The sequence below is a fragment of the Equus asinus genome, chromosome 3 (assembly GCF_041296235.1).
Source record: "Equus asinus isolate D_3611 breed Donkey chromosome 3, EquAss-T2T_v2, whole genome shotgun sequence".
NCBI classification, from domain to species: domain Eukaryota; kingdom Metazoa; phylum Chordata; class Mammalia; order Perissodactyla; family Equidae; genus Equus; species Equus asinus.
Window position 1 is genome coordinate 67,536,527 of NC_091792.1, and position 22,349 is coordinate 67,558,875.

General features: G+C 37.5%; 1 protein-coding gene across 3 annotated transcripts in view; it reads right to left on the bottom strand.

The window, feature by feature from the left end:
• Positions 1 to 22,349, bottom strand: part of ADAM28 (ADAM metallopeptidase domain 28) — a 71,954-nt gene that overhangs the window by 16,120 nt on the left and 33,485 nt on the right. For 2 of the 3 annotated variants that reach the window (XM_014860804.3, XM_070505192.1), the window contains 8 exons: positions 16,908 to 17,038; positions 15,864 to 16,041; positions 14,441 to 14,530; positions 11,998 to 12,193; positions 8,477 to 8,579; positions 6,251 to 6,410; positions 5,480 to 5,560; positions 5,081 to 5,159 (listed from right to left, as the gene is read on the bottom strand). In XM_014860804.3, coding sequence (XP_014716290.3) covers positions 5,081 to 5,159; positions 5,480 to 5,560; positions 6,251 to 6,410; positions 8,477 to 8,579; positions 11,998 to 12,193; positions 14,441 to 14,530; positions 15,864 to 16,041; positions 16,908 to 17,038 — 1,018 coding nt within the window. Of the gene's footprint in view, positions 1 to 5,080; positions 5,160 to 5,479; positions 5,561 to 6,250; positions 6,411 to 8,476; positions 8,636 to 11,997; positions 12,194 to 14,440; positions 14,531 to 15,863; positions 16,042 to 16,907; positions 17,039 to 22,349 lie in introns of all 3 variants that reach the window. The other variant, XR_011502049.1, reaches the window with a different exon arrangement.

The window sequence follows — 22,349 nt, forward strand, 5'->3', positions numbered from 1 at the left end:
TATGTACACGTGCTTTATTAGAGAGGTGGCCCTATAGAGCATTAATGAAAGATGACCTATTATGTGACTGATGCAGTGACAACTGGGCATCCATTCAAGATAAAAATGAAATTGAATACATGCATCATACACAAACAATTCCAGATAGATTATAGAGTTAAATTTGAAAAGGCAATACAATAATCTTTTTTAGAATGTAATATATGGATATATATTCATATCTCCAGGATAGGGAAAATTTTCTTAAAAAGGACACACAAAGAAAAAAACCTAACCATCAATGAAGTAATTAAAAGATTGACTACATTACAATTAAAAACTTCTGTTAATCACATGACACCACTAAGAGTGAGAAAACACAGAATGAGGGAAGTTATTTACAACATGTATAACTGAAAAATAGATTATATCAAGAATACATTAAAACTTACACAAGCTAATAAAGCAGCCAGAGGAGACAACCCAAAAGAAAAATGAACCAAGAGGTTTGAAGAAATACTTCACAAAAGAGGAAATACAAATACCCGAAAAATAAGAAAAGTTCCTTTTTTTCTTATTGTTAGTTATATAGAAAGAAAATTATAACTATAGAAAGCAAATTAAAACCCCGATATGCTGTTACTACTAACCCACCAGAATGGCTAAAATTTAATAATTCTGCTGATGCCAAATGGTTTAAAGGCTGTAGAACAATAGGAACTTTTATTCTCTGCTGCTAGGAGTGTGAATTTGTGCAACCACTGTGGACACAGTTTGATGTGATCTAGTGAAGTTAAATAGATTTGAATGACAGCATTTGTAGGAACTTTTTTTCATCACAGCCCTGAAATATCCATAAAAGCAGTAAAAAAGGGAAAGAAACTGTCATATATCTATATGATATTTACACCAAAACATGACAATATTGTCATATTATGCACAACGGCAAAAATGAATTCACTCGGGCGACCTGTTAAGAACATGGATTATGAAAACATAATGTAGAGGAAAGAAGACCATGAGTACCAATAATGACATAAATATGAACTTGAGAAACAGCAAAAAACAGAATACATTGTTTAGGAATATGTATTTAGGAAGGAAGACTATGAAGAAAGTAAGAAAATGTTCATAATAAAAGACAAGTTAATGATTACCCTTTAGAGGGAGAGAGGACACCAGCACTGGGACGAGGCTGCGGGAGAGGATGCCGGGCAATGTTCTGTTCCTCCGCCCACGGTGTATTGTATGAATGCTCATTTTATAAAATTTATATTTCATTTATATTTACATATAAATGAATGTATGCTACATATTATAAATATGTATAAATAATAACACATGCTATATTATGTGTATTTATATGTTTTTCTGTATATGTTATATCTCACAAAAACTGGTTTTAATTAAAATAAATAAGCTTGAAAGCCCATGGCTGTGCACGGCCATGCTGTGGAGCAGGAATTTTGACCATTTTTTGTGGCACAGATCACTTTGGAAATCTGATAAAGCCTATAAATTCCTTCTCTGAATGTTTTTAAATTTGTTAATAAAATGCATAGGATTAAAAATAAAGCTAGTTACGTTGGAATACAGTTGTCAAATACTATAAAACAATTTGGGATATAGTTAAATATGTGCTTCTTTATTAACCCCTTAAGTTATCAAATCTACTAATGAATTAATCACTACCATAATTTCAAACCAGAGATACGCATGTATGATATTTGGAGACATATGTAGCAACTGCAATATGATGTAAAAATATTTGTAATTCCTATTACAAATCATGAGAAAGTCATGATCATTACAAAGTCATGAGAACTACTAATATTGCTGTTACTTCTGTGGTTCGCTGCCTTACATTCCTGTAATTGCAGAAAATTCTAAATTTTAGTTAGAATCGAATGTAAATAGAGATGTAATTTTTCTCATTCAAGTTTAGATTTAGAAACCAGGCTATTGTGAAAACTAGCCTCAGGGATCCGTCCTTTTGGTGACAAGACAGTTTGATGAACTAGGGACTTTCCTCAGTTGGTGGAGGCTTTCCTTGGTGTTTAGATCAGAAGTAGCACCAGAAATGGAACCAAATTCAGCAATACAGTGCCCCAAAACAAAAAGAAAACCTGAGGGATAAAGTTGAATCCTGTTGAAACAATAGTTTCAACAAATAGAATGAACTATTCAGAGAAAAACCTCCCCCACTTATTCTGTGAAACACTCCAGCTGCCTCCCTGAAGCCCTAAGGACATAAATTTAATGTAATAGAATGCATCTCCAGTCCTCCCAAGTGAACATTTTTAGGAAATACTTTAACAGTGTGTGTCAGAATTGATTCTACTTTATTGGATAAGTAATTATGGAGAAGAAAATCATAAAAAGTATGAAAAGATTAGATGTAAAATAATAAGTAGAAACAGAACATATATTAAAATATATATTTTAGAAAAAATTATAAAAGAATCAAAGTAAATTTATGATGGCATCTACTTGGTACTCTCAATAAAATTAAAACATTATTTTTTTTAAAAAGATATGAAATAAGAGAAAACAATAGGCTGGAATGAAAACATTTCAAGGAAACACAAAAATGCCACTGAATATTATTAAATGTCACTATAACAAATAGAGGTGTTAACATTTTCAAAAATTCACTCTGCGTTATAGAGAACGATCTTGAAAGACTTTCCAGAACAAGCAGAAAAGGACAATGAGAAAAAAGATGACATGAAGCCACACAGTAGAGATATGTCATACAAATAATTTATGTTTCTGAATTAGAAACCAGAGAAGTGGAACAGAATCAATTTTAAAACTTGTAATAATAGAAACATTCCTTGAACTGAAGAAAGAACCACATCCTCAATTTGAGAGGCCTCGCTGGCTAACAATCAAGATAATGGAAAGAGGGCAACGCTCAGCCATAGCATGGTGATTAGTTTTCATTAAGTAGCAATTCTAAAAGCATTAAAAAAATAAAGCTAATGATTTTTAAAGTGGTTATTTAACAACGACAAAATCAGTGTAGCCTCAGTTGTTTAACATTACACATCAGTATCTGCTTCAAGAGAGTCATGAAATTAAAGCTGTGATTCAAAAAATCCAATCCAATCCTACCTGCTCTTCACGTTTTCTATTTAGCCACAGAAATAAATTCTCATAAATGCAACTTAGAAAGTTCAATGTAGAAAGAAAGAAGAAATTACTCATGGAGATGATTTCAATAGATGAGTCAAAATTAAGAGTTCAAGAAGAGGGAAGTCAAACTATAAAAGGATTTTTAGTAAGTATTGAAACAAAGAGCTTTCTAATTAAAGTAGTTGATTATGTTCCTCCATCTATCCCCCTACCCTATCCAAATCCTAGATGACAAATGCTTGATAGTAGTTGTATATGCATATGTGTGTATGTATATGTTTATTTAATAAAATCATACAACAGTAGAAAAAATAGTAAAGAATTTTTGGAAATTGCAGAAAGATCGGAAGTAAAGGAATTTAGGTGGGCAGAAATAATAAATTATAGCTCTAAACATCAGAATTAAATGTTATTCTTTCTTGGGAAGTCTAACAAAGAAAATGAAAAAAAATTTAACAAAATAACCCAAACATCAGAAGTAGATGTTATTTTGAGGGGGAAAGTCAACAGAGAATCTGAATTTGGGACAGATGGTTCATTCAAACCCATCCTCATCTGTATCCCCACCCACATCCCTTGTGTACATAGAGCAAGAGTGGTTCATGCTTCAGGAGAACGCCCTGAGAACCTCTCTCCAGAAGCAATGGGGGATGCAAGAGCCTGAGAAGCAGAACAGAGGCTAACTGTACATACCCATACTATATCAGAGACAGAGAAGGGGGAATAAAGGAGAGAGCACTGAAGAAAAGCAGCTCTCCCAGTAGGTAAATGGAATGAACTCTCTCCTCAGAGCAAAGCACTCCTCACCATGGCGATTAGAGGTGAGGATCCCCACACTTCCTACTTCTCACCTTGGTGGCCTGTAGGAAGATCTGTTATCTACTGATACAGCTCATAGCTAGATCTTCCATCAGGAGAGGTATCGGTAGGTACAACAAGCACAGAAACATGTAAAGAAAACCCATGTGAGCTAATTCAAGTCAATCTAATTCCACGTTGAACTAAGCATCACATATCCTGATGGAAAAAACACAAGGAAATACGAGACAGGCTGAAAAAAGAAAAACAATCAAACCCAAAAGAGGTAGAGATGATTCAGGGAACAGAAATGAACTTAAAAATAATCTAAGTGGATTGGGGCTGGCCCCTTGGCCGAGTGGTTAAGTTTGCGCGCTCCGCTGCAGGCGGCCCAGTGTTTCGTGGGTTCGAGTCCTGGGCGCGGACATGGCACTGCTCATCAAACCACACTGAGGCAGCGTCCTACATGCCACAACTGGGAGGACCCACAACGAAGAATATACAACTATGTACTGGGGGGCTTTGGGGAGAAAAAGGAAAAAATAAAATCTTAAAAAATAATAATAATAATAATCTAAGTGGATTGGTAGTTACCAGAGGGGAAGGGGGAAGGGAGGAGGGCAAAAGGGGTGATTAGGCTCATGTGTGTGGTGATGGATTGTAATCAGTCTTTGGGTGGTGAACATGTAATCTACACAGAAATAGAAACATATAATGATGCATACCTGAAATTTGTAAAATGTTATAAACAACTGTTACCACAATTAAGAACAGAAAATAAAATAATAGTTGAAGATTAAAAAAATAATTAAAAATCTAAGTCATATTCTTAAAAAGTTTTATGAGGATCTTATAGCTACACATTAAATAAAGGCTGCTATGAAAATGGAACAATCATAAAGCGAGAAAATTTGGGAAATTAAAATAAGATTACAAATATAAAATTTGAGGAAATCTTTTTTATGTAGAGTAAAAACGTAAGGATGTGGAAAACATGATTAAAAAGTTGTTAAAAAGACTTCGAAGATTAATATTGTGGATTCAATATCTACAGAACAGGAATTCCAAGAGGAGAGGAAAAAGGCAATGAAATGTTGTGTAATACGAAATAAAAGCTTGAAGGAGGAAAGCAATTTTATCAGGTTAGACATGTAATGTAACCTACGGAAGACCACCGAGGAGTCATCGCAGTCAGGGGGCGCCCATCCTTCTTTACACTGACACTGGAGCTCGTGGTCACACACCTAGGGGAGCAGTGACCCTGTTAGTTTCCACACAGGCTGGCCACCAACCCCAAGTGCCTATTCATCAGTGCTGAAGTCAGTTCTGAAGAAGAAACAACCTGCTCTGCAGCCTGGCACCTGGCTACAGAATGTACGAGTCCACAACTGGAATTTCAGTCCCAGGTTCTTAGAAGAAAGTTCTCATGGAACCAAACTACTGAGAGGTTAGACAAAATTACTAATTTTAATCATTTAATGCTGAAACATTACTTTAACACCATCAAAACTGACCTAATATTACATTGATTCAGCAAGCTTGGGAAAACATTTTCAAAACTTACAGCGTGTCCTTTGCACTTAGAGGAGCAATTGGTGGCTTTGTAGGCTCTTTCAATGTGCACACATTCTGCATTGATGCAGACCTGAAAGGGATGTGAAAAACACCAGGCTGACATCAGTGCCCAGCGGCTTCAGCTCTGCAAATTGGTGACTCTTTGGAATTCAGTCTTGCATTATTAGTCATCACGATTGTTATCAAACTTACCTTTTTATTAGAGAAATCACAGCACTCTTTTGAACATAGGAAGATGGGCTCTGGATAATTTTTATAATAAAATATTTAGAAAGTCCTCTTTTAAAGAAGATTCTCTAACTTCACTTCATTCTTCCCGGGTCATTCTCTTACTCCTCCTCGTCAGTCCAACTCTTAAGACTGACATTTACCACTGAACTAAGCATTGCACATGAGACAAGTTACCCATTCCAAAAAATATTATGGAAAACACGCTACTATCCCATCATCTGCAATATTAAAATAATCATTTATTTAAGAATAAATAGTATTGATATTATTCTCTTTATAATTATCAGAGTTGCTATCATTTATTGAGAACCTACTGATTTGGGGTCAATAAAATCTACCTAAGTTTAACAAACTAGTGCTAAGCACATATTAAATAATATTGAAGGAGTGAATGCAGGCATGCATAAATGAATGGCATAAGCATTGCTTTGAAAAGTGTGCTCCGTGAAACACAAGGAGGCCTTGAGAAGCAAACAAACAAAATTTAAAAAAAAAGGACATTTGAGTAAAAACTACAATTTCAACTTACCTTCTTGTTTCCACACTTAGTTCCATTGGCTACCATGCCTATTTCTTCACTGAAGTCTTCAGGTTCAAATGTTTTGCATGTCAGGAAAGTTATTATACGTCCTTTCCAGGGCAAATTATCTGAGCCACCTTGACAGAACAACTTCCCACACATGGCATCACTGAGAAAAAGCCAGAATTTGCTGCAGTTGAAATACCAGGATCCAAACTGCTGTTTTATACAAATGTAAATCAGCTACCTATCAATATTTAACTAATGGTATTTCTCCCTATAGAAGAGACTGCTACTTCTCCTTTATATCAATTTTCCCTTTATTCTTCAGTAATAGAACCCTTGAATATTAGCTGTAACAAGGCACATCCTTGCTCAAAAAAACCCACATTTCCCAGATTCCTGTGCAGCTAATTTTGGTCAATTGTCTAAGTTCTGATCAATGGGAAGAAAGCAGAATCTTAAATGCAAATTCTTGAAGGTGGCCTTATGGGAGGGAGTATGTCCTACTCCTTAATTTTTTTCCCCTTTTGCTTGTTGGAATGTGATGGCTGGAGCTGGAGAAGCCACCATAGACCAAGAGAAACACCTGGGAATGGGGTCATATGCAGGATGGAGCTAGAAGATATAAGGAAGATGGAATTCTCACATCCTGTAAAACCCCTTGGAAATCAGTTTCTTTCTTATTTTAGCTAAGCTTACTTATTTATTTTCATGAATTGCAGGAGAATAATTCAACCATAGTTCTGTTAATATAAGGCTGAGTGAGCCCTGGTTGACACTCCAAGACACACGCAGGGTTATGGAAAGAAGACTATCTCCCTGCAAACACAGATCAAACTGCTCAGGACTCAATAAAGCCATTCATTTACTGCCAAGGTGAATAAAACCAATGCCAATAAAATTGGAGCTTTATACAGAATTCAGAGGAGGGCTGTGAAAAACTATTCTGGGAGCGATAGAATCAGATTCTTATGATGTCTCTGGTGGCTATTAGAAAATATGATGGAGGAGTGGAGAAAGGCATGCATTCTTCTAAACTTGAGGGCGTTTCTTAAAATCATTAGGTAGAGCTTTATAAGGAAGGCTCTAGGGCACAGGAAATGACAGGCTTTCTCTCTATTGTAGCCAATGACTATTGAGAAGTGACTGGGAAGTCAGCCTGTGAGAAGAATGAAATGTTTGTGCCTCCAGTCACAGAAATTATCCAGCACTCATACAAACAGTTATACAGGACAACGGTATGTGCACATGCTACAGAGGAAGGCCGAAGCTACTCTTCTCTCTTTCCCCGCTCACTCTATCTCAAACTACTACAAAACCCCCTCCCCGTAACACACACACATTGCTTTTTACATAGTTTTTTCCCTTTTGAATCTGCCCTGATTTCCTGTAATGGAGAGACCACAGGATATGATTGTCTTTTAGGCCCAGACTCCCCAAGAGATGACCCTATGCCTAAAATATAGTTTGTTTGGTAATATCTATCATCTTGAAAAATTATTATTCATTGAAAAAGCTTCGAAAATGCTGATCTTGTTCAATCTCTTCTTATATATTACTTTGTATGTGTAAAATTTGAAGCAGGTACAAAGTTTAATCCATTATAATTTGAATTTTAAAAGTCATCTTAAAATTGTAGAATCAAAAACCTTATAGAAAAATCTCAAGTTCACTGATGATCGTCTATAATTTTTTCCCAAATATCAATACAAAAAATAAAACAAATTCTTTAGGTGAATTGTCAATCTTTCCTCTTACTACTGTATTTTTTTCTTTATGTAATGCCATGGCAAGTTTAAAGAAAACTGTACAAAAATTGTATTGATTATTCCTCTGAGTAGATAAATATTTCTACCCCTAGAATCGTAATGAAAGACACTAGATGGAAAAGCACCTAAAGTATCCTAGAAAATCCGTGAACAAATTTCCAACCAGGCCCATTCACCGTTGCACGTTCCATCTCAAACATTTATTCTATTGAACAATGACTGTACTTGGTGTCAGCTGAAGCATCCATAAGGGACTAGAAAAAAGTGCTCATTTCTTATTTGTCTTTTAACTCAGTGCCTAGCCTAAAACACGTCACATAACAGTCACTCCATGAATGTTTATCAAGTGAACGATGTCCAAATTCACTTCCTCTTTACATGAAATAAGTCAGAAGGTGTGCTTGGAAGTGAGCAATTTCCCTAGGGTTTGGAGCAGGAAGGTTCAAACCACAATGCCACTTACTCTGCTTTACAAGGAATGTGTTTGTCGTCCACTTTGTGACAGTACCCGTACTTTGAGCCACCTTCATTCCTGCTGTAACACGACTCATCTGCAACCTTGGTTTCTGGGACCGGGCACGATCAGCAGCGACATATTTGAAAAGAGAGAAGAAGTTCAATGCTACAAAGGATTAATGAAATATAAAATTAATGAAATACATAGCATGAGAAGTAGTATTTTAGCATAATCTCATTGACCATTCTCAGAAATATAAACTGCAACAATTTGATATCAAGAGAGCTGGCTGGAATTACAAATAGTCTTTAAATATTCTACTTTTGAATAACGGCTATCTAAATATTTGGAAACATGTGGATGATTTGCTGAAGGTTAAAAAAATTCATCTAAATATGAAGACTTAGCCAGGAAAGCCACAGTCATCATGTTACCAGCCCACGGGCAGATATCGGAAAGCTATTCTGCTGATATGTGCTATGGAGGCAATTCCAGGCTATGCTTAGTCAAACTTCTACTCTGTACCAGGACAGTGATAAGCATCATATATTTAATTTCTCATGTACGTTTCCTCAGATCCCCACCAGATGGGCAACAGAACAAAGTGTTGAAGAGCTCAGGCGTTCAGTAAGACTGAGCACCTGTGTGACCTTGGGCAGGTGACTTACCTCTCCTTTTGCTCTGCTGTAAAATGAGGATCTGTATAATAGTACCTACCTCATAGGGTTGTGGTGAGCATTAAAAGAGGTAAAAGATGTGAGTCACTGGGAATGGTGCCTGGTTAGTAGTACATCGTTAATACATATTAGCTATTCTTGTTATCCTTCTCATTTTATCAACAAGGAAATGAAGGATCACATCGATTAAAGTCACAGAAAGAGATGAAAAACCAGACTTCACCCCCAGTTCTATGTGACTCTAAGACGTATGCTCCTTCTCTGTCCTGGGATGTCCCCTTAAAGATCAATAAACAAGACCAGGAAAATTTGAATACAGTCTTTGAAAAAACAACAACTTGGTTAAAAATAATCACAAACCTATGAAGATACTGCACTGGTTTCAAGAAAAATTACTAAACCTATAATGGTGATTTATAAACTCAAACCATTTTAAATGAATTCCATGTTTCAATGCCCAAGATGATAAAATGAGTTTTATTACCATATTTTCTTGATTATTTGATCTCACTAACATTTATAATTTCTTTATCATTATAATAAAAGATCTTCATCGAAAACTTGAATAATTAGCTGAATAATTAAGAAAAAGCATATTCATAATCCCAAACTTCAGAGTTATTGCTGCTAATATCGTGTAATATTGAAGTATCATTCATGTGCCAGGTATCACGCTGCTTCAGACAGCATGAACATTTTTCTCTGTTAACAATATACCTGTCCTTTCCCCAGGCATTAAATACTCTACAATATCATAGCTGTAATACTTGCATTGGATAGATACACTATAATTTATTTGACTAATTCTTATTCCTAGACTTTGAGATGTTTCCTAATTATCCACTACCATTTAAAAAAATGTTGGCTGAAAATTCTTTATAAATAAATATTCCTGGCTACAATTGCTAGGGAAAGCAGTACATTTTCTTTTTAGATTGTACATACATTTTTCCAAATTCTCCCTGAAAAGAACATGCTAATTTATATTCTTACCAGCGTGTGTGCAACTAAGTGTTTCTTCACATCTGCACTGACTCCGAGCAGGAATTGTAACAAAGCTTTGCCAATTTAACAAGCATAGAAGATTAACTTTTCATTCATCTTTCTTACTCTATGTCACACTCCTGATGCGTTAATGGTATTTCGCACATCCTGCTCTTGAGTTACAATGCTTGCAAAGTCTATTAGACATTGTTCTTTTTGTTTATGATGAATTGCCTGTTCATGCCTTGGTCACATTTTTCAATATTTGGAATTCCAATTGATTAAAGAAATGATTTGATGTTAAAGAAAGTGATTTTTCCCCCTTATATATAAGACTTTTCAAGCTTTGAAGGTTAATTTAAATATGTGATCCCTTATGAATTGTAAAAATTGGAAGTTTTTTAGGCAAACCTATTTCTTTGGCCTTTATAAGGGCTTCCTTTAAATGTATGATTTAAAAGGGCTTCCCTATTTTAATATCAGATGGATATGTTCAACATTAATTCAATAGATAATTTTACCAAAGTCAGACACTGTGCTAGGACACACTGGGAATACAACTGTGAACAAAGCAGACAGTTTCTAGGTGCTAGGAGATTTACAGGTTTGTCAGGGAGTCAGATATTGAAGGGTCAGGCACAAGGAGAAGGGAATAGTATTTATTGCAGTGATTTATTACCAAATAATAGAGGGGATGCTCAGAGCTTCGCCCCTATGCTGAAGATTCCTTTTCCTAGGGCTCTGCCCTATTCTGAGGTTGACCAAGGAGGCAGGGGCTCTTTACCGGCAGAGCCATCTTTGTCTCCAACTGTAACTCAGTGTGTCCATCCCTAGACTTCCACAGTCAGCAGGAAGGCTGAGACCGCTCCCAGGGAGACAGGGCACTTCCTCACGCTCTGATGCGTCAAGCTAGCTCCTCACACTGTGTCTCGGTCCACCCTTGGCTGACACAAATGGTTTTATTCAGGAATCTTTCTGGGTTCTTGTCCATTTGTTTGCTAGGTTTCTTTTCTCTGGCTGTGTTGTGAATCAGTGATTTTGGGGGCTTTCTCTAATCTTGTTTTATGCGTATTTTCAGGAATAATGAAAAGTTTCTGGCATGTGATAACCCTCTTCAACTACTCCTAGGAATATGTATTTTCCCTATTGAAAAAAAATATTCCTTCAGCCTTTTAAGTAGGAATCTGGAAGTGCGGCAGAAAAGAATATGAAAATTAATCACATGTACACAATAAACATTATATCCAGGAAGGCAAAGACTTGATATTTTTAAAATCACCTTTCTGATTAAGCTATTTAGCACAATTTAGATTTTGGCTTAAAGTTTTTGGAGATTTTTAAGTTATGATTTCATTTTTAATTTCTTTTTTTATGGTGTACCTTGCTCTCTGCCTAACTCCCAGCATCCCTGCCATCCCTGCCACCCCTGCCACCCCTACACACACACACACACCACACAGACTTCCAAGGGTTTACTTATCTGAATAGGATCTTGGTTAGTTGCCAGATAAGGTACAGGACACCCAGTCACATTTGAATTTCAGATAAACAAAAAGTTGTTTAGTACAAGTCTACCTCAAATATTGCATGACACATACTGATACTAAAAAAAGCTATCAATCTGAAATTAAAATTTAACTAGGCCATCCTCATTTTTATTGGCTGTATCTAGCAGCCACCAAATTGATTTTAAGTCCTAAAATGTACTTATCCAGGATTTTGAGCAGCAGCACAGTTTCTAAGAAAAAGGAATAGGACAGAGTGCTACTTTGGTCATTATTAAACTGTCACATGGAATAATATGATTCTTCTGTGCAAGTGCATAGAGAGGCAGGAAGGCAAGCAACACTGGGGTGTGTCTCCTACCTGGTCCCCACAGATCGGTGCACTGCTCCTGCAGTGTGGGGCACATGCCCATCAAGCAGTAGCCCTTCCCATTTTGACAAGGGAAGCCATTGACTCGGAATCTATCATCAGGGCAAGTACCAGATTTGCTGTCACACATTTCCGGCAGGTCACACTCATCTTTTGCTGGTCTGCACACTACGCCAGCCTTTTTAAACTGTAGGAAAATAAAAATGGAGAGAAGGCTTTTTTTCCACCTGACTTATCCTAATATCTCAAATTAATGCAAAATTCATTTTCCCTTTGGCTTTCTTCTGGCAAGGTAGTTACAGGCATCATTCTATTCTAGTCTACGTTTGCATTTTATAAGCTAAAGCCATCTCCTATTATATTACTGCTATTGAGTTTGACCAATGCCCTAAGTCTTTAAGTAAATAATATTTCTGAATTTGTAGTGCAAACATTGTAGAAATATCAAAAAGAAGACTACAGAAGAAAACAAGCAACGTCTTAGAATGCAAAGAAGGAAGTTATTTCGCCCTTTGTTGAATGCTTCTTTGTCAAGATTTTCAAGGAGATTTAAATCTTCTACTTCGGAGATTTGCTGGTGAAGTGAGTCTTGTGTATAAAGAAGAAGTGCACAAGCACAAAAGCAGCATGCTCTGAGGCTTTCCCAGGCATCACATTTCCTAATCCTTAATTCCTTTTAGTGTACTTTCAGATATTTCTTTTCAACTCACTTCTTGTTATGGATTGATCTATCTATGAGGGAGAAATAGCCAAATATTTACTAGATGCATTAATTCCATTGCAATCTTTTACTGTAAATCTTGCTCTTACTACCTCAGAGAAACCTTACTAAAACGAATTCTGCCATTCACGTGAATCTAAAGAGGCCTGTGTGGACACTGGAAGCATATATTTTCCTAGTTGAAGTGAGCAAGTATGCTCTCATATCATCAAAAAACTTTCACTATCTTAATGCTGGCAACAGAATACAGTCCTAATTTTAATTGGGGCATATGAGGCCCTCCAAATTCAACCCCTACTGCTCCAGCCAGACTAGCTTTCTTTCCAGCTGTCACATGAAACATGCTTATTATACCTTCTGTTCTGTCTGTTCTTTCTGTCAGCCTCCTCATTGGGAAAAGCTTTCTCTTTCTGTCTGCTTATCTAAAATCCACACATTACTCTCTAGACTGGGAGAGCCTCAACTTCCGCAAAGCCTCCTCTGGCTTCTTCAGTGCAAGTCGCTGATCCTGTTTTCCACCTGTGGTGGGGAAAGATCTCCGAATTCACATTTGGAAGATATGGGTCTGCATCTTGGCTCTACCTGTGGCTGGATGTGTAAGCATAGAAAATAGATTTAATCTCTCTGAAAATCCATTTATCCATGTAATATCTACTTTACAAGGTCATTATGAAAATTAAGTAAAAATATATGTGGAAAGTATTGCACAAAGGGCACATATCATTATAATATCTACCTGGGCTTTTAATTATGCATTATATTTGCATCTGTTTCAGGTGTGCATATCACTGCCCTAAGGAAATCGAAAGTTCTTTGATGTCAAGTCTCCTTTCTTTTTATCTCCCATAATCTCTAGCAAATAGCACTTGCAACACTTATTGAATACTACCTAAGTTCTCAAATTTTCTTCCTTTTGGCCTCCTTTATTTCTTTATTCTCCCTGTGACATTAAGAAAAAAAATCTATTCCAAACACTACCTTTAACCTGGTAAATAATCCACAAGTTCATTCTACAAATGGTTATTGACTATTTAAAATGTAGGAAATTCTGTGCTAGGTGAGGATGAATCAGTGCCCTGCCCTTAGATGTCAATCTAAGGAGACAGACATAAAAATAAACAATCACAATGTAGAACTCTATGCAACAAGAGAATGTAAAATGCTGAATTCTAACTTGAAGGGGAACGCAAAAGAGCCCTACAGAGGAAATGACACGGCAGTCTCATTTTATGTCTTTTTTCTAAGAATTTCACCCTAAGTGACTTCAAAGGTTGATGATAGGGAAGCCCTCACATTATTTAAAATAAAAGCTTTTCCACCAAACCCATGGTTAAAGAAGTATGCAAACAGCTATGAGATTTGGTCCAAGAACGCCGTGTGGCATCTGAAGCAGCAGCAGACAGAAGCAACCAGCACCGGCTCTGGAGCCTGGCGTGTCTGCAGTTTGCCTACAGCGGCTCTGTTATTTTGCACATTGTCTCTTCTGAGCTCCCTCAAAAGCAAAATGAGATAGTAATATCTACTTCTTAGGGTTGTTGGAGGATCAAATAACCCATGTTTGTAAAGAGGCCTTCCTAAATGGTAGGTAACATTATTTCATAGACAGAAAAATATTACTTTGCATATTTCATTTAACGTAATCCCAGATATTTTAACATAGGAAAAATAAAGAGTAATCATAATTATTAATATAGAACAAAATAACAATCTCACCTGACATTTTTCACAGCATTCGCCTAATGCACATTGAGAACTTGCTTTGATTTTACACGTTTTAGCATCGCAGCAAATGTTGGCACATTCCTAAGAAACAGCACAAACAAATGCAGAGGTTGGATGACTTTTGATCCTATTTCAGCACAATTCGTAATACAATTCATTCATCACATAGACTGTGCTTTGGTACAGTCTGAAAGTAACTTTCAAAAAAATAAATGATAACAAAGCGTAACACCAGAAAAATGAAGATTTTGGAGCACCTGGTGGTTTACTGGTTATCTGAATTCTACTTACATTTTTTTTTAATTTAAATATCTTTTCTAATTTCCCCAGTCACTTATAGCAATAAGGAGAATTATCTCTTTTTGGTAAAAATAGAAGAGAAAAAAAGCAAAAGAATAGTTTTTTAAAGAAATAAAATTCATCTAAATAGTTAAAGAATGTAATTACTTCAACTCATCAGGTTTGAACCCATTCAGCAATAATTTTAATCTCTAGAACATGTAATGAAAATCTCAAAATATAATAATTTATCTAATTTTGACATTTAATTCAGCTCCGTGTAAAGCAGTACACTTTGTCTTGCTCTCTCCGCCTTCTTTCTGAGAAATCAGCCACTGGCCCAGGCCGTGGACAGTTCCCTCCCTCAGAAGCTTCCCCCTCAGCTGGCTAGATTCCTAAAGGAATGATATATTTGAAGTTACAACTTTTTATGGTTAAAACTCTTGCCCTTATCTCAAGTATAAACATCATTTGGGAAAGATTACTCTTTCTCAGGGAATGAATAACTTCATAATCCTATTTTGAAGTTACTGAAAAGCTGACCCTCTGAGAGCTTGAGGTAATACTTATATTTAGTGTTACTAGGAGGGAGGCAAAGGTCTCACTCAGAATCCTGGCTGCCCTGTGAACCGGTGGGATCAGGGCAGACACTTCCGATGGTAACGACTCCTGAGTCGCAAAGATGGTGCAGGATGGGTCTGGGATCCCTGAAACAAACACAACTGAACCCTCAGCTTGTCTCCTCCATATCAGCGTGGTGACCTTGGGCAAGCTACTTACGCCCTGAGCACTATCACAGCGCTGTGCCTGAGTGACTGCTTAATGTCATAGGCACATAAGAAACCTGAAGTATTTCTGCCAGAAAGAGAAGATGAGGAAAGAAAGCCCAAGCTGGTGAATGGCACTCAACAAACAGGGAGTGAGGAAGCAACCCCAAGAAGGAAATCAGGCTCGTCTGTTAAAAAATGTAGTGTTTGTTGTTAGAAAGGCTGGCCTGACAAATCTCTACAAATGAACATATACAAAGTTACAACAAACATGCAATTTTATAGTAAAGCGCACTGTGTAGTTTAATGGTTTATCTTCTTAGCAATTGAAAAACAGACTAGGTCATTTTAGAAAGGACATGTAGTACCTCGGGGCTCCCACAGTCACAGTCCTCTCCCGTCTCCACCAACTGGTTCCCACAGATCGGGCTGGATATGATATCTGTGGGCAATGGAGTGTTAAAGAGGCACTTGGATAATTTATCTTGGAAGAACTTGTCGTAGCTGACACGGCTGCAGGAACTAAAGTCTGTCGGTATGTGGAAACTGGAAAGATAAGAAAAAAGAAAATGGAACACAGTTACGCTGAGCACGTAGGGGCGATATCAGGCACACACCCAAACCCTGAGCCCAAGGATCAAATCCACTCCACTGAGCAACTGCTGAATTCTGAGCTCGAGTGTGTGCTTGGATCAGCCTGTGTGAGCGGACACAAACACCTCCAGCTTAACGTGCAAATACAGTCGCATCTCAAAGTGAAGTGTGCAGGCTGCTGTTAATGAAACAGAATGTTCCTGATTTATCCAGATCATCTTTGTCAGCCTTAGGTCATTTTGATTGTAATGTCCTAAAGGCAATAAAATCATATTTATTCATACGCCTAAGAATTAATTTTCCTGCAGAGGAATTCCTATTGACAGAATTTCTTAATTCTACAAACAACGATGAGGTTTAAAACTGCAGTAATACCAGGGAGAGGTGACGTAAGATATGTGACTGGCGCGCAGCCATATGCTATTTGTGGAAGGGCATGGGAGACTAACCCCAGCTTGAGTGAGCTGGGAGAGAGAAATAGAAAAGAGGAAATGAATCTATAAAAAGGATTGTGGAGTTTTTAAAGATAAAATTCCCTGGCAATTTTGCCTAAGGCAAGGCGGGAATGTATAATCTCTTTTCACAGACTCTCTCTTCATGCTTCTGTGAGAACTTTCTTCTTTAATTAGATTTTTCTCCTAGAACTTTTTCCCTACCACGAGCCAATCTGAATTCATTGAAAATTTGATAAATGCTAATGATTTTCTGAAACCAGGCCTTGTGTAGAAAAGATAAGTACAAAATGATATAAAGTAGAGTAGCACACCCCAGAGTGAACCAAAAACAGGGATAAATAGCATCTTCTCAGGAAGCCTCACCTTAGTGCTTTGTCCATCACACATACTGTAGAAGGGCACTTGCAAACGTAGGAGTCATGGAACATTCCAAGGTTATGGCCCATTTCATGTGCCATTGTGCCTGCAACTCTAAGCACGTTGTTACTGTGGTCCTAAGGATGAGAATAGGGAAACAGAGCCTCTGATTTGCAAACTGAATTATCACTCAGGGTGTAATTAAATATTTTTACTTCAGTCAAGTGGAGTAGAGACTGATTTTAGTTTCAGCCTTCTTATCCTACCCTTTCCCCCTTCCTCTCCCCTGCCTTTCTCTGTCTGTCTGTCTTGTCTCTCTCTCTCTCTCTCACACACACACATACACACCCCTTTTGGTATTGAATGACCATCACAGGGCATATTGCCTGCTCTTTGTTATTGTGAATGGATCCCTATAATGAGGAAAATTTTTGTGGTTTATTGTCATTAGAGATAATGGCAAACTTTCTTCAACAATGATAAGGAATCAGATTTTTTTTAAACTGATTTACCTCCCTCCCCCATGGCTTGCTTTTCAATGCCTTCTAATTTAATTGGAGGTCTTTGATGTGTTTACCTAATAGAGATCTAAAGTGCTTATTAACCTAGAACTTTAGTACCATTGGCATCTTTTTCAATTCCATTACTGCTAAGACTAAACATTGGTCAATTCTAGACTTGCCCCCTTGCATGAGGTCCAGCCAGTAGCCAACTTCATTAGCAGACTGTTTCTGACTAGAGGTGCTGGACTGGGGGCTCCGAGTGTCCCAGGAGCAATGAAACAATGTAAGAGAATATGTGTTGGTTGTAATTTCCCACTGGGGAAACAGAAATCTGCCGATAACACCCATCCACAGATGCTAGATTCCCTTATCCACTTCATTTCAAAGAACCAAATAAAGAGTTCCATAAGGAATAGTGTAAGACTGGCAAACAAGAAACACCTGTGTAAGATGGGAAGTCAGTACCTACCATTCATGATACTGTTTCATCCTTTTAAGATGAACCTCATAAATCTTGCTACCTAGTAAGATGGAGTTCTTCAAACGAGGACAAAAACAAACCAAAAAATTTCAGAAAAATGGAAATGTGTTTAAATAGAGATTTTCCAGATTGCCTTATCTGAGATTCCTTCAAATTTAGGGTATCTTCCTTTAAATAACTATTTTCCTGACTTAAATGTTTTTTTCCCCTGGAATGACCTCCATTCGCTCTTCTTTTATATTTTAACTATGATTTTCTTATATTATTAGCTATTAATATTAAGTATTGCTTTAAGTAAGCAAGTTGTTCTTCCAATTTTATGGTAAGTTCTTTCAAGGTAGAAAATATACATTTTACTTCTTTTGTTCATCCCATGAAACTTATCACAAACCCAGACTCATAAGACATATCAGATATAAATGTATTATATAAATCATTCTACTTTTACCTAGGATGTAGAAAGGTGGAAAGAGCATTATTCTTGCACTAACAATAAGGAAAAGCCAGTTTAACTTGAAAAATTATAATTTTTTTTAAATTCATAAGTCAGTTGGGGTTGCAGGACATCAAAAGAACCTGAAAAATCAGAAGAGACAGGCCCTCCCAAGGCCAGGTGGGACATGAGCACTGGCTTATCTATGGCAGAGTGTGGAGGAGGAGGTGCCAGGAATCCTGCAGGTGGGGAAGAGTAATTCAGTTAACTTCTTATAGGTCAGTGCAAGAGTCTGGAATCCACAGGACCTCAGAAACAAGCGTGCTTTGCACACACTCACAGGCCCTTCTCCAGGGACCTCCTCCAGGAAGGACAGGAACCCATGCTGGGCCACATCATTAGAGGTCTCTACCATCTGGTAGTGGAGCAGGATCACCAGAAGGACCCCAGACACTAAAGGACACTGGCCTTGCCTAAGACTGAGGCTTAATGAGAACAAAAGAGAATGCTCTCCTCCACCCAAAAGTCTAACAATAATCCAGTAAAAAGTAACAACCTATTGGTGGAAGAAGCAGAAGGGTATAAAGAGACTTTCTGTGAGGTGCAGTAAAGACCTAAACATGAGTGTGGAGCACACATTGAGAACTCTCTGGCAAACCAAGCTTCACCCTAAACACAAAATAATGGGAGAGAAATTTAAAACCTGTGATGTACTGAGGGTAGCCATAGCAACAACAAAAATATCCTAAATCCAACCATAAACTCCTGCTAGATTGACTCAAACCTTCACACTAAAGGCCCAGTAGAGGGAAAGAAGTGAGCATTTCCAGGCAAGAAAAAAAAATTATCTCAGACTTCTATCTTTCACAAGATGTCTGGCTTTCAAAAAACAATGAGGCGTCCAAAAGGAGAGGGAAAATAATGCCCTGCCAATCAACAGAATCAGGCTCATATATGACACAGATGTCAGAATTATCAGACAGGTGATGTATAATAACTACTATTAAGACATTAAAAGCTTCAGTGGAAAACATGACTAGCATGCAAGGCTGGATGGGAAATTTCAGCAGAGAGCTGGACATCATAATAGACAATCAAATGGAAATGCTAGAAATGAAAAAGACAGTAACAGATGAATAATGCCTTCAACAGGCTTAACAGTAAATCCAGAATGTCTGAGAAGAATCAGTGGACTTAATAGTTCAACAGAAAGTATCCAAATGGAAACATAAATGAAAAATAGATAAAAATAAAAAAGCTCAAACAAACAGAACAGAGCATACAAGTTTTTAGGGCAGTATAGAATGGTCATACATATGTGTAACTGGAATCCCAGAAAGAGAAGAGACTGTGAATGGAATAGAAGAAATAGGAACAAAAATAGTGGCTCAGAATTTTCCAAAATTAATCAGAGATAACAAGTCCAAGCCCAAGAAGCTCAAGGAACACTAAGCAGGATAAATTACCCCTCACTTAAAAAATCACATCATTATACCATTATAATAAAAGCGAGAAAAATTAAAGACAAAGGGAAAATCTTGAAGTAGGAAAAAAAGGCTCATTACAGAAGAACAAAGATGAAGTTTACAGCTGACTTCTCATCAGGGAACTTGGCAAACCAGCAGATAATGGAGTGAAATTATTAAAAATGTTGAAAGAAACACACTGTCAACTCAGAATTATAAACCCAGTGAAAATATATACAAAAGTGAAAGAGAGACCAAGTCATTTTCTGAAAAAAAGAAACCTGAATTTCATTGACAGAAGACCTGTATTATAAGAAATGTTAAAAAAAATTCCTCTGGAAGAAAAAAATATTAGACCAAACAGAAACTTGTATCTATAGGAAAAAAAATGGAGAATGTTGGGAACACAGTAAAAGTAAGCAAAGGGAAGGATAAGATAAACATAAAACTAATTTTTTCTTATTTATATTGCACTGAAAGAGGACTGTCTAAAGAAAAATTAGCAACAATCTTTAGGTGTGCTCTGCTTCAGCAGTCTGAGTTCTATTCCTGGGTGCAGACCTATACCACTTGTCTGTCAGTGGATATGCTGTGGCAGCAACTCATGTACAGAAAGAAGAAGATTCGTGGCAGATTTAGCTAAGGGCTAATCTTCCTCAGCAAAAAAATAAAATAAACCCACAAACAAAGATATCAATAAAAAGCTAAAAATGGAGATAAATGAAATTATTTTTTAAAATAATTAATCCTAAAGAAGGCAGAAAGAAATAAAATAGATGGAATAGACAATTCCAGCAAGATGGTATATTTTAGTCCCACAATATCAATAATTATATGACATACACATGATTTAAATATACCAAAAAAAGACAGAGACTGTCATATTGGATAAAAAGTAAAACTCAAGTACATACTGTCTACCAGAAACCTTCTTTAAATGTAAAGAGATACATATGCTAGAAATGAAAATAAGGAAAAAGTTGCATCAATCAAATTTTAGCCTCAAAATGTTGGAGTAACTATATCGATATCAGACTAACTAGACTTCAGAGCAGGAACATTTCAAGGAGAAAAAGGAACATGAGATGGTAAATGGATCAATTCTCCAAGAAGACAAAACAACTTTATTTGTGTATTTGCCCAGCAACGGAGTTTCAAAACATGTGAAGCGAAAACTTATAGAATGGAAAGAAGAAAGACAAATGTGCCATTACACTTGATACTTAAACTCTCTCCATAAATGATTCAAAAGAACTGAACAACTTTGTAAGTCAACTTGACATAATTGACATTACGGAACACTCCATTCAACAACAGCAGGAGACATTCCTTTTCAAGTTCAAATAGAGTACTGATCAAGAATAAACCTCAAAGAAATTAAAAATATCAAAATTCTACAAAGTATGTTCCCAGACTGTTGTGAACTGAATTGTGCCACCCTCCCTTCATATGTTGAAGCCCTAACCCCCAATGTGACTGTATTTGGAGACAGGGCCTCTAAAGGGGTATTTGGGGTTAAATGAGTTCAAGAAGTGAGGCCCTAATCCAATAAGACTGGTGTCCTTATGAGAAGAGGAAGTGTCACTAGGAATAGGTATGCACAGAAAAAAGGTCATGAGAGGCCATTTGAGGCAAAAAAGGTGGTTATCCTCCAACAAAGGACTCCCTGTGCAGCACACCAGAACACCTGAGAGACTCATACGTCTACACAGCTGAACATGTGCAGACAGGACATCCAGGAGGCAGTGGAACCAGTGGAGCAGCACCCTCACACTCCTCCAGTAGAGGTGATCCAAAGGCAGATACCCTGGCAGTGGTAGTGGTGCCCTCACCTGAGGTTTCAAAAAGTGCATTGCAGCTGGAGACCAGAGGCTACAAGAGCAACAATGGTGTTCACAGCTCAGTCCCTACACCTCCCCCAGCAGGGGCAAGTGCACTTGGGACATGAGATTTTAGGACCCACAGCAGTACCATGACCCAGTCCCTAGTGGTGGCACCCCTGACATCTGTCCTAACAGCAGTGGGGGCTGCATACAAGCCCCTGGCCCCTAGCAGTGGCCACAACACTCATGAACCTAATGCCCCCAGGATTAGTGCTGCCAGCACCCCCAGATAACCCAAAAGCAGCAATGTAGCATCACTAGATGCCATGGAAAGCCAGTGGGGGAACATGAGACCCAGACAACCCTGGAAGCAGCAGAAGTGCTCACAGCTTGGTGGCCCTGGTAGTGACACCTGAGACTGCAGTGACATCATAAGTAGCAAGGCACCAGCAACCTTGGAGGCACAACTAGCACAAGGAGGGCACTAATGACACCTCTGACAGAAGCAGTGAAGGGTGGAAAGTGCAGGCTGTCCAATACAACCAGAAATAGCTCAGAATCAAAGTAACGAAAGCCTTACCCAAGGGAGAAAGGTGTTTGCTACCACAGATGTGCTGCCAGAGGAATAACTGATCAAGCACCATGAAGAACTACGGTAACATGGTAGAATAGAAAGAAAAGTGACAGCTCTCCAGAAACCAAACTTGAAGTCACAGAAGGTTGTGATCTAACAGAGAATTCA